Raw genomic sequence first — 13,191 nt, forward strand, 5'->3', positions numbered from 1 at the left:
TCCTTTCTATTACTTTCTTCCACACTTATTGGTATCCAGGTTTTTTATAACTCATGAAGTCTTTGCATTTCTCATTAGGATGTCATCACATTGTACCAAATACAATTTTTCTTTCATGCTGTTTTTATTCATGATGTTTTTATCATCCCCAAAGTTTCAACTTGGTGCTAGGTGTTGGTTAAGTACAGGGATGAAGCAAAAGGTAAGAGTGGTGTCCCAGCCTCCTGGAAGTTACTCAGTATGAGAAACAAATAAGCTATTGTTAAGTTTCTTACAGTGAAGGAAAAAGCGAATTTTGCTTTCGCATTTGTTTAACTTATTACTCCTCAAATTTGACATATGATATTTAAACAGGTCATTTATCTGGAAAAAAATATATATATCAACAGGCACGGTGGCGCGTGCCTGTAATCCCAGTCACTAGGCAGGCTGAGGCAGGAGGATATCAAGTTCAAAGACAGTCCTAGCAAAAGCCAGGCGCTAAGCAACTCAGTGAGAATCTGTCTCTAAACAAAATACAAAATAAGGCGGGGAATGTGTCCAGTGCCCCTGAGTTTAATCCCCGGTATCCCCCACCCCCAAAAGGTATCAATAACAAGATGGTTGGTGGTACTCAATTTAAGAATAATTGTGCAATCCCAACCTGATTTATACCCATTCATTTATAGGGAGTGATAGAGTTGAAGGAAGCTATTCCTGTCCAACTCTGGAGGAAACGCCCGGGAAGTGTCTCCCCGGGACGTGGAGGTACAAGCTGTCCTGCCTTGCTTGCCTCACTCGCTGCCCAGGGCCTGAGGGGCTGGACGGGGAGGAGCGGGGCGGGGCATCTCCGGCGTGGCTCCGCCCCGGGAGCGCGCCCTGCCAGCCCTGAACTACAGTTCCCAGAAGGCCCTGCGAGTCCAGAAGGGAGCGGCGGCCACGGTAGGAAACCCGCGCACGGAGGCGGCGGCGGGTGGTCCCCAGCGCAGGTGGTCTGTTCAGTAGTCGCTGGGGGCCCTGGAACCAGGACGCAACCCCAAGCCGCCGTCGGAGCCCTGCGTGCTGGTCCGGGGGATCCCGCTTCTCTGCCTGCTGACCGGGCCTGGGGCGGGATGTAGGGCGCTGGGCGCGAAGGCCGCCAGCGCGGCTCGGCGCGGCGATTGCGGAGGACGCGCCGAGGATGGAGAGAGCGATGGAACAGCTTAACCGCCTGACGCGCTCGCTGCGCCGCGCGCGCACCGTGGAGTTGCCGGAGGGTGAGCGGGGCTAGGGACCAGAGAGACCAGGGCTCGAGCCGTGCCAAGGTCTGGCGAAAAAACTAACCCAAAGCTGGGAAAACGCCCACTTTACTTTCCTGAACTGGGAGGGGCCGGGCCAGGACCCCGGGCCTCCCCTGGCGGGTCGCTCCCGCCTCCGCAGGTGGGAGTTTGCGGGAGAGGCCGGGTGTGTTCGGGATCTGCTGCGAGGACAGCCCGAACCGAGGTCTTAACTGTCGATTAGGGGTTTGGGGAAGGAGCAGAAAAACGTTAGTTACGAGCCATTTTACAGTGGTTGCTTGTTGGGGATAGGGAGATGCTCCAAAGAAACTATTTACTTTTTGCTACCGGGGGTGGGGTTTAAGCCATTTTTATTTTAAAATGTAGGGCATTCCCGTGTTTTGGCAACAGACAAAAGATTGTCATTCATCACATAGGTATTGTCAAAGTTTGTGTGTATACGCAAATATACATTTTTCTTTAATAGGCATGTATCTTTTCATGCTTTATTCAGTAGGCTAGTTCGAAACCGTGGGGCTTCAAAAAAGAGGAATAAGGCATGTTCCCTGTATTTCAGGACTCTTATTAGTTCAGTGTGCCAGCATTCCTTCAGAACAGGTAAAACTCTAATAATAAAAGAGACAAATACTGCCGTTTCGTTTGTAGCCTCACGAATTCAGATGTTTTAGTGGCTGTGAGAGCTGGCAGTGATGCCTCTAATGGACTGTTTTTTTATGCCCAAGTGAGAGAAGGGTTAGAAGGGAGTTAGGGCTGATGAATTGCCCCCCTTTTTTTTTTTTTTTTAATTCTTTGTAGTTTATGTTGTTATTTCATTTTTTAAAATAACTTTCTTTGAATTGGTACTGGGGAAGTTATAAGTTATTGGAAGTAGGCCTTGGGAATCTTGAAAAAATTATTGGATTGAGGACTTTGGGATTAATTTTCTTGAAAAAAAATTTCCTGAGTCTCTATTTAGGATTCAGAGTAAGGACGATTTATGGGAACCGTTTGGTATTTTGTTAGTATAAGCAGTTAAGTTCTGGGTTTTAGTAACTACACTTCCAGCTTCAAATTTTTCTTTCTCTTCAAACTTCCACCTTTGAAGCGGTTCCTTAAGTGCTGCTCTTACTTATTTTCCAAAGTCAGATTATTGGTATAAGTCGATGAAGGCTTCGTGTGTAGTTTCATTGACATTGCAATTTGTATTGCCCAGTGTGAATCCAATGTTTTTACATAAATATAATTTGGGAGGCTTTGATAGTGTTTCTGCCACCTAATATAAATAATGTTAACATTTTCTTTATTTCCTTCCATTGTTAATTCCTTTTCTTTCTCTATCAAAATAAAATCATACTGCATATAGTCTTTTAATTTGGATTTAGAAAACGACAAAACAATTTTTTCTTTGGTATGGTGCTGGGCATCAAACTCAGGGCCTCCAATATGCCAGAAAAGTGCTCTACGACTTAGCTACACCTTCATCCCTTCATAAACATTTTTTATATTCTTAAATATACTTAATGACTTTGCAGGATTTCATAGGATGCATGATTTTTGTTTTTATAACTGATTTTATGAGGAGCAACTTTGTACTTAAGAGTCTACCTGTTTCCTCAGGGTTAATTCTTAGAAAAAGAATAATAGGGTCTAATTATATCAACATTTTTTAAGGCTTTAGTCATCAGTTTCTCAATTTACACCTAGAAACTACCTCAGCAGTCTGAGTAGTTATAAACTAAGAGTATTACAATTAAAAGTAAAACTTTTCCCTATGTTGCTAGGCAAAAACTGGCATCTTGTTTATCTGTTTTTCTTTGATTTATGATGAATTTATTCATTTTGTTCCTTAAATTTATCTTTGATCCTAAGTTCTGGTGAATCTTTTTGAATTCTCTGAGCGTATAGTCATTCTACAATTTCACATGGATGTGTTCACATTTGAGGAATGAACAGAAGTGCTAACACTGTACACTTAAGAAATAATCAGATTTATTTTTGCCTTGTTAGAATTCAGCAGTCAGTAAGCATGTAATTAGAATAAATTCTTAAAACAGTAAAGTTTTTAACTATCTTTTATTCTGTAGTTAACTTCGTTGCACGATTTACTGACTTGAACACTTGGGGGTGGGGCATAGTTATGTTTCCTTGAGGTGGGTATGATCACCAAGAATTGGAGTCTAGGTTGTTGAGTCATCCTAGGCAGGGCTAATCCAGGAATATTCTTGTGAGAGAAAAAGAGGTGATGACAAAGAAATTACTTTAGGGATGTGGATTCTCAAAAGAACTTTAAAAGGTTGGTGTACATTGTTCTTATGTGGAGAAAATAGTTTAAAGTATTGCGTTTACCATGTTTGCTTAATAAGAATTTTAGCATACATATTTGAATGATCATAGAATAATTATCAACTTTAAAGCAAATCATTCCCATTGATAGTTTGAAGAGAAATTATATATAATAAATCTGAGCTCCTTTTTCTTTAAGATTTTCCTTTTAGTAGTTAATTAAAACTATTAATAAAAATGGTCAACATGTCTGATAAAGCAAGAGGTTAAATTTTTCTTAACATTTTGAAAACTTACCTAGGTTTCATGGTATCTATGTAGATATGAAAAAGGAAGCATCTGGCAACAAATTTTATTCTGTCCTTTCTTAGTAAAATATTTCTTCGTCTCCTTTTAGCACTATAGTTTTTCTTTATCCTTACCTATCCTCATAGTGACATGTACACACACACACACACACACACATATTCATATATATATATTTAAAAAAATTTTTTTGTAGTTGTAGATGGACAGCATACCTTTATTTTATTTATTTTTGTATGCAGTGCTAAGGATCAAACCCAGTGCCTCACATGTGCTAAGCAAGTGCTCTGTCACTGAGCCCCAGCCCCTATGACCTATATTTTTTACAAGGTTAGATGTGACTTAAAATGTAAGAGCCATGTCTAAATTTAAAAAATATATATATATTATTTATTTTTGGTGTTAGGGATTGAATGTTAGGGCACTTAAACCACTGAGCCACATCCTTGAGACAGGCTCTCACTAAGTTGCTTAGGGCCTTGCTAAGTTGCTGAGACTGGCCTGGAACTTGGGATTCTCCTGCTTCAGCCTCTCCAGCCACTGGGATTACAGGCGTGTACCACTGTGCCTGGCTTTTATATTTTATCTAAATAAAAGCCTTATAAATAAAATCAATGCAAACCTTACAATGCTCACTTAAAATTATGTACTGTTTTGATTTGTGTTTAAATTGGCAAACAAGGGTGTTGCCTGTTTATGACTTTTTTTAAATTATGGAAATTGCCATTGCTTAGAAGTTCAGATTTTTTTTTTTTTAATTGGGTTGTGTATTATATGAGAGAAAGAATGTTGTTATACCAAGGGAGGCTTAGTGCAATGTTTTCAACTTTGGTACTGACTCATTGGTGATTATTGAGAACATTTTATTGGATTGCAGTTAGCATTTTAAAGAAAGAAACAGAAGAGGATAGAACAAATTAGAGTGTATCGTATTGTGGACCTTTTGGTTATTGTATATAGTGCATTCTGGGTATACTATAAGGTATGTAGTTTTATGAGAGTATAGAATCCGTGGTTCATTGCCACCATTACACAGCTTGTTATCTTGTGTTACAGTTTTGAACTTGGGATCCTCCTGCCTCTACCTCCTGATTTGCTAGGGTTACAGGTATGCATCACTGTGCCTGGCTTAGTATATGTATCTTTAATATTCATATATACTTAAAATTTCACAAAGTGTACATGTAAGTATGATAAAATACTACTTTGGAAATAAAATTCAGTTATTAAAACTATAGAAAATGTTAGCTATTCAATTTGCTCCTTGTATCCAGAAGCTGAGCCTTTTTCGTGACAGCAGTAGAGGAGATGAGAAATTATGTAGTGTTGTAAGTTTTGCAGTACCTTTGGTATTCTTCACTATTGTTAAATACCTCATTTTTTATATAGAGTTAAGAAAACTCTAATCTTAAAGTGAGCATGGTGGTGCACACCTGTAGTCCTAGATACTGGGGACGGTGAGGCTGAATGATGCTGAAATTTAGGAGCTCGAGGCCAACTTGGGCAACACAGTGAGACCTTGTCTCAAAAGAAAACTTTTTAGTCCTAAGTATCACCCTTTGGAAAAAGTAGGAGATTAATTTATTCTTTTTCCTTTTTTTATGAAACTCAGATAATGAAACTGCAGTTTACACATTAATGCCAATGGTTATGGCTGATCAGCACAGGTGAGTGTCTCTTTCATAAATTTATGCCTTAGAATTATACTTTGTTCTAAACGTTAGACACACAGATACATAACAGATCCACAGTTTACACCTAGATATTGTTCTGAGGGCTGTTTTAAAATATCATAATTTTCTGTTGTGAAATAAGGAACAAGATTTCCCAAGAACTATATATAAGCTGTAATTTTATGGTAAGAGATTTTCTAAATGAATAATCAGATTTTATGTCCAGTTTTTGGTTGGTCATTGAAATAGAAAAAAACGTTTCAATGGTTTCTTTTAGAGATCACTACTGATTTTTGTAGCAAAGATTAGATCTGAGGGGTAACTTTCTTTTTTTTTTAACATTTTTTTGGTTGTTGATGGAACTTCATTTTATTCATTTATATTTGTATGCTGAGGATCGAACCCAGTGCCTCACACATGCTAGGCAAGCGTTCTACCACTGAGCCACAACCCCAGCCCCACTTATTTTCCTTCTGTGCTTCTACTTTGATGTTCTTTTTATTGATATTGTGTTGATTTTTTTTTTTTTTTTTTTGGAAAATAGGGGCATGTTTAAAATACCGGTGTCTGCTTTGTGAAGGGATCTTTATTCTTGTAGCAGCCAGCTCTGTTGTAGTTGACCAGTGGATAATTTAGTATATAATGAGAAGAAAGTGAAGAGAAACTATTTTGAAGCAAGTTTAAAATACCTGGTATAGGGCTGGGGATATAGCTCAGTAGGTAGAGTGCATTGTAAGCACAAGGCCCTGGGTTCAATCCCCAGCACTGCAAAAAAAAAAAAAAAAAAAATCTGGTATATTTAAAAAGTATTTTTGTCTGATTTTTTATTTGGCTAAAATTAATAATAGGCCCAGCTTTTGATAAAGAAAGCAGCTATGCCTATTCCCTTTGTTTCTTAATGATCTGGGGAGAGCTGAAGCCAATTTACTTTGTTAGGTATCCTCAGCGCATGTAACAGCACAGTTTGAGTGGCAGATTAGGAGACCTGCAGTACCAGTTTATGGATAATATTTTGCTGGCTACCATTCTGTACTTCAGAATAGTGCCTTACTTTTTGGTTGATAAAAGATAGGACCTTCAGAGTAATTATTAAGAGAACTTGATTTATTATGTTTAAAATTTTTTTCTTTACATACTGATTCTTTTTTAAATTTTTTTTTGGGGGGGCTAGGTCTGTTTCTGAACTACTGTCAAATTCAAAATTTGATGTCAATTATGCATTTGGACGTGTGAAAAGAAGCTTGCTTCACATTGCAGCAAAGTAAGACGAAAGATATTTTGTGTTAGAATCTGGGTCTAGAGTAAGAATCATGAGCTTTGACTCACCATTGTCTCATAATAGTTGTAGGGAGAGATAAGAACAGACAGCCAAATGGTCTTTATCCTGTTGAGGGAATAGTATGCTATGTATTTTTTCTAGATAAATTTTTAACTTTGGGATTGAACTCAAGTCTCATGTTCCTGTCGTCTTAGTTTGTTCTAGGTTGGGCGTGGGGATTGTTTTTCCTGATATACGTAGAGTGTATTCACCCAATTTTCCTTTTATCCCATCAATAAAAGGAATAAAAGGACTATGCTAACTGTACTTGAAGTCATTGGTTTTTTTATTTTTATCTTTGTGGGAGTATCATTTTTTATCCATAGTCTCCTGCTGTATAATCAATCAGTTAATTTATTGTTACCCATTCTTCTTTCTGGTTTTAGGTAGATGTGTTTAAATTAATTGTTCATGCATCCAAAAAATTGAGAGTACTATATAACTTCTTTTATAAATGAATTCTTGATTTTGTTTTATTTGAACTTCTCAAATACTTTATAGCTTTCCTAATAGAATGTACCATTTTGAAGGTAGAGGATATTTGTGACAGAAGTTAAATCAAATTATAGATAAATATAGAATTTTAAAATAATGTTTAATACAAGGTTTTTTTAAAATTTAAACTTTGTCAAGTATGGCTTTTGTTGAATGTATTTGAACTGTCTTTTAATATTTTTTCAGTTGTGGATCAGTGGAATGCTTGGTTCTGCTGTTAAAGAAAGGAGCAAATCCTAACTATCAAGATATTTCAGGCTGTACACCCCTTCATTTGGCAGCTAGAAATGGGTAAATATTTAGTTTCCTAAACTTGCTGAGGCTTTTTTATTGGTATTAACAGAAATTAGACAAATAATACATTTTACTTGTTATAATTTTTTGGTTTCTTAAGGATATATAAGTATTTTTTCCTCTTTAAAGTAGGTCTTTTATCATTATGTTACAGTTTAAAATAACTACCATGTAATAACTTATTGCTCACTAATATTTTTCTTCCTGAAAATATATTTGCAGCAGTTCATTCCTTGTATTATAATGACATTTTCCAAAAAGCATAATTTTAACCTCCGTTTTTTGTTGTCTTTTTTTTCCCTGCCAATCTTTTGCCACTCTTAACTCCATGGCTTATTTCCCAAGTTACTTGTTCAGTTAATTTTAGTAGTGGAATTAAGGACAGTGAGCATATTGTACCCAGTTTATAGTTGTTTGACAATGAACTGTATTGAAGTAAATTTTCTAGTTAAGGGTAACTTTCAGTGCTAAACCTATTTTCATTTTAACTCTGAAAATAAGTTTTCTAAATTAATGTGCTTAAAAATAAAAAGGGGGGAGTATTTTAAAAAGTAAAACTTGAAGATAGTGTATTGAGTATATTTTTGCCTCTTCCTGATAATTCTGGTCATCATGATGAGCATCATTATGTTATGGTGTGCTATTCTAAGTCCTACTATAATTTTTATGTTTTTTATTTTTCTTTTCTGTGAGGCATTTTGAGTCACATTTTTGTGTCTCTCTCTGCCACTGTTTTTCTCTTAAAATTCTATTGGACCAGGAAATGATACCAAAATGATTGAAATTAAGTTTAAAATGAAAATAAGTAGGTTTTAATTGAGGTCTTGAGGAACTTTGAGTATTATTAAACTTCTTTATGGAAGTATATTCCTGTTTTGTCTCTTGATTAATCTTAGAGATATTTTTGTTTCCTGTTCTAAACTGGAATAAGATTACCCACTGCATCAATCTAAGCCAAAATTTTGCATATAAGGATGCAGATTGAACCGGAAAGATAAGAACCATAGTGACGTTGGGTTGGAGGGGAAAGCATAGTCTTTTCACCCTCTCTGATGGTGTCCCCTTTTATGAGTTAACACATGAGCCAACTTATTTGTCGGCTGTTTTAACAGATAACAACATGTTGGTAACAGTTGATTTTTCTAATAGTCTTTAGGGGTGTTATAGTGTGTCAATCCAAGATCATAGAGCGGAATTGATTTCAGATCTAGATACATTATCCGGAGTGAATAGGATATTGACACAATTTTTTTATTTTCCCTCTTGGTACTGGAGAGTGAGCCCAGGAGCACTTTACAACTGACCTATATCCTTAGCCCTTTTTTGTATTTTATTTTGAGATAGGATCTTGCTAAGTTGCTTGGGGCCTTGCTAAGTTGCTAAGGCTGACCTCAAACCTGGCAATACTTCTGCCTTAGCTTCCCAAGTTACTGGGATTACAGGGATATGCTACTATGCCTGGTTAGTGACAATAGTCTGAAAAGGTTACAGGTATTCTGTCAGCCATCATAAATGGAAAGACATTGGTACAAGGCAGGGTTTAAAAAGTCCACTGTAATTGTGGGTAGACTTAGTCATACAACTTCAATGTGAGGATCAAGAAGTATGTCTTAGTCTTGAAAGACAGGATGTTCTTGATCTGCTAAAAAGATGTTTTGTAAATTGTTTTCCAGTATACAGGCCTTTTAAGTATCATGTACAAAATAGCTTTGATCACTGTTTCTGTCAATAGTAATTGAAAAGACCATTATATTTTAAAGAGGAAGAAATATGACATATTACATGATTCACTTATCAATTAGCAAGAAGAAAAGGAATAAGAAGAGTTCATGACCCATTCTCTAGTTTGGTTGCCTTTTTACTTTTAATAAAGATTGCTTTTGACATTCAATATTTAAATATTTTAGCTTTTTAAAAATTAAATTGGTGTCTTGTACAACATAGAGATGTTTAATAAATGTTTGCTAAATGACTTGAATCCTTATTACTTCCTAAAACTACTGGTGTTTTCAGAAATAACTTTTTCCTGTAATTTCATTATGAATTCAAATTTGTCCATATTGAAGTAAAAGGCATGAAGTAAAAGAATTCTACCCCTTTTGCTGGTCCATTAGTTTTTCTTTTGCTTCCTCAACTGTCATTGTCAGATAGATAGTATATTTCTATTGACGTGCTAGCATTTCTCTTGTCACTATTAGTGTTGTGTTGGATTTCCTTTCTTTTCTTTTTTTTGGGGGGTGGGGGTGGGTACCAAGGATTGAACTCAGAGTCACTCAATCACTGAGCCACAGGGTCTCATTGAGTTGTTAGTGCCTTGTTGTTGATAAGGTTGGCTTTGAACTTGAGATCTTCCTCCTTCAGCCTCCCAAGCCTCTGGAATTATATGTGTGTGCCACCATGCTCAGCTGTGAAATACAATTTAAAAAAAATTGGGGGGCTGAATTATGAGCTAATTAATAAAGGACCAGGCCTAGCTGGGCTCAGTGGCACTCCCTTGTAATCCTAGTGGCTTGGGTGGCTGACACAGGAGGATCATGAGTTCAAAGTCAGCCTCAGCAAAAGTGAGTTGCTAAGCAACTGTGAAACCCTGTCTCTAAATAAAATACAAAATAGGGCTTGGGATATGGCTCAGTGATTGAGTGCCCCTGAGTTCAATCCCTGGTTACCCCCTCCCTGGAAAAAAGGACCGAGCCTGTATATTAGTTAGCATTTTATGTCTGGTTTTTGGCAAAATGGCTGCTAACTTATAAGGCGTTTTGATTTACTCAGATTCTGGAAAACTGTAATAATGGTTGTTAAGTAAGAAAAATAGGATAAGTTTCCTATATTACCCTACACCTTTTGCAGTTCTTTCTTGGGAAGTGGGGAGCCTTATGGTTTGTTTCTTTTTTTCAACAACCCCTATTCTATTTTTTTTTTTTTTTTTCTATTTCCTGGGCTATTTCCACCTTTTATTTTGGAATAGATCAGTGGTCCAGGTGAGCTTCTGAATAGGTTTTAGAAACCCACCCTTATGGTATAAATACAAACATATATTAAACAATGTCTTTATTTTAATAGTACTGTCTGGTCTGCTGTCTCTTAATTATTGAGAATTTTCTTTCTTTTTTTAAGTACTGACATTGAGCTACATTCTCAACTCTCTTTTTTTTTTTTAATTATTTTGAAATAGGGTCTTCTTTGGTTGCCCAGACTGGCCTCTGACTTGAAATCTTCTTGCTTTAACCTCTGGAGTAGCTGGGATTATGGGTGTGCCCTACCTTGCTTAGTGAGAATTTATTTCCTACGATTTTCATAATGATATGTTAGATGAGGAAACTGTAAATATTCGAACTTAGAAGTTTATTCAGAGCTTTATTTTCTTCCATGCCTTTGATTATAATGTTGCTGAGGCTGGCTTTGAACTTTCGATTCACTTGCCTCAGCCTTCCGAGCTTATAATGTGATTTTTTTTATGACGTTTAACTTTGTGTAAAACTCAAAGCAAGAAAATTAATTTGCTAGTCCTTTTTTCTTTTATTTTAAACTGTTCATTTGATCATTTAAGAATCACTTTAGGGCTGAAAAGGATGCCTGAGAACATTCTTATCCCAATTCTTTTGCAGGCAGGGATGGAAAAGTGACCTAGTTCTGCCCAGTGTGACTTAGGAATAGGTTTGTTGGGGGGACTTCTGGAGAACTTTTGCTCTAACTCCTTTCTTTCTTGTTATTGTGATGTTCAGACCCGGCCTGCATTGTGTCTTCACATATGTGAGGTAAAGGTAGTTTTCTTAAGTCATGCTTAGTCAGGTCATCCTGACACAAATGCACGTTGGATGCAATCTTTATCTTGACAGCACCATATATTTGATATCATTTGATTTTTAATTTACTAATAAAGAACCTACATCATGTACAACCATAGAAATGAAAAGTTGTACCCCATTTGTGTACAATGAATCAAAATGCAGTCTGTAAAAATAAAAATAATAATAATAAGAAAAAGAATTTTAGCAATTGATTATTGAAGTTTTGAGAGTTACTATGTGTCTGGCTATGCTTGATTATGAGTTATTTAAGGAAATGTGATATAATACATGGCAGAAGTTTACTCTCTAGTTGAATAAATAGTAATATATACATATACCATTTACTCTGCATATGCCACTATATACTATGTATACCATACTATTAATACATGTATTTATACTGTATGCACTGTTTTATATATATCTCTATTTATTCATTTAGGTCATGACTTCATGCCACAGATTTTATTTTGTCAGTTCAGTGCTGAGCATAGTTGTATGTGTGTGTGTGTGTGTGTGTGTGTGTGTGAGAGAGAGAGAGAGAGAGAGATGATTGCCAAAAGAGCTATACCAATAGGTAATATGGTTCCAGAGGAATATGAGGTTCCATGTAGTTCACAGGAATCCATACACAGTTTATTAATGAAGGGGAGTTTTAAGATGAATATTGAATAGTAACTAGGAATGGATCAGGATAAAAAGAAACTTTGTGAGCAAAATGAAGTAGTAGGCTGTACAAAAATGGGCAAAGACTTGAAGAGACTTCTCCAAAGGTATGCAAATGGCCAGTGAGCACATGAAAAGATGCTCAGCATCACTAATTAGGAGAATGCTAATCAAAACTACAACAAGGTACCAACTTGCAACCATTAGAATGATTATCATCAAAAAACCCCCAGAAAATAACAAATACTGGCCAGTATGTGAAGAAATTAGAACCCTTGTATATTTGGTAAGAATGTAAAATGGAAGAGCTGCTGTGGGAAACAATATGATAGTTCCTTGGAGCTGGTATATATTGTTCAGTGATAGAGTGCTTGTCTTGCATGCATGAGGTCTTGAGTTCAGTCCCCAGCACTGCAAAAAAAAAAAAAAAAGAAAACCAAACAAATATTAAAACAAAATATGGTAGTCCTCAAAAATATTAAAAATAGAATTATTATTATTTGATCTAGCAGTTCCACTTCTGGGTGTATATTCAGAAGAATTGAAAGAAGTGTATTGAAGAAATATTAACATACTTATGTACGTGTTTATAATAGTTAAAATGTGGAAACAAGTGTCTATCAACTGATGAATGAATAAGCAAAATGTGGCATATAAACTTGATGAAATATTATTCAGCCTCAAAAATGAAGGAAATTCTGACAAGCTATAATATGGATGAACTTTGACTTTGTACTATGTAAAATATCACAAAACTTTACTCTTACAGGTTTAAAATGGTAAATTTTATGTTATGTGTATTTTATCATAATAAAAATGAATGAAAAAAATGGAGTAGAGTGGGATGCATAGACACATTTTATTGATTTTCTGATCATGTTTTTATAACTCAGTGTTAAGTATGTTTCAATCAAGAATGTGGAATACAACATTGAGACATTTTGCTGTATTCTTCATACAATAGACTTTTATGGATTTTCTTTTATTTCCAATGGAGATTACTGTTTCATTTAGTCAACACTAGAAATTTCTCCATAGTTTGAGTAACTTTGTTCCAATGACACGAAAACCTAATGGTTATTTATCATATTATCTTTGTATCATAGAAACAATTTTATATTTTATTTCAAATA

General features: G+C 35.9%; 1 protein-coding gene across 7 annotated transcripts in view; it reads left to right on the forward strand.

Annotated features, from left to right (window-relative positions):
• Window positions 1-905: 905 nt before the first annotated feature.
• Window positions 906-13,191, forward strand: part of Hace1 (HECT domain and ankyrin repeat containing E3 ubiquitin protein ligase 1) — an 81,137-nt gene continuing 68,851 nt past the window's right edge. For 2 of the 7 annotated variants that reach the window (XM_047557987.1, XM_047557983.1), the window contains exons 1-4: window positions 906-1,235; window positions 5,437-5,491; window positions 6,669-6,758; window positions 7,497-7,601. In XM_047557987.1, coding sequence (XP_047413943.1) covers window positions 1,160-1,235; window positions 5,437-5,491; window positions 6,669-6,758; window positions 7,497-7,601 — 326 coding nt within the window. In that variant the 5' untranslated portion in view covers window positions 906-1,159. Of the gene's footprint in view, window positions 1,236-4,880; window positions 4,933-5,436; window positions 5,492-6,668; window positions 6,759-7,496; window positions 7,602-13,191 lie in introns of all 7 variants that reach the window. The other 5 variants (XM_047557986.1, XM_047557988.1, XM_047557984.1 and 2 more) reach the window with 5 other exon arrangements.

This window comes from Sciurus carolinensis, chromosome 7 (genome assembly GCF_902686445.1).
Source record: "Sciurus carolinensis chromosome 7, mSciCar1.2, whole genome shotgun sequence".
NCBI classification, from domain to species: domain Eukaryota; kingdom Metazoa; phylum Chordata; class Mammalia; order Rodentia; family Sciuridae; genus Sciurus; species Sciurus carolinensis.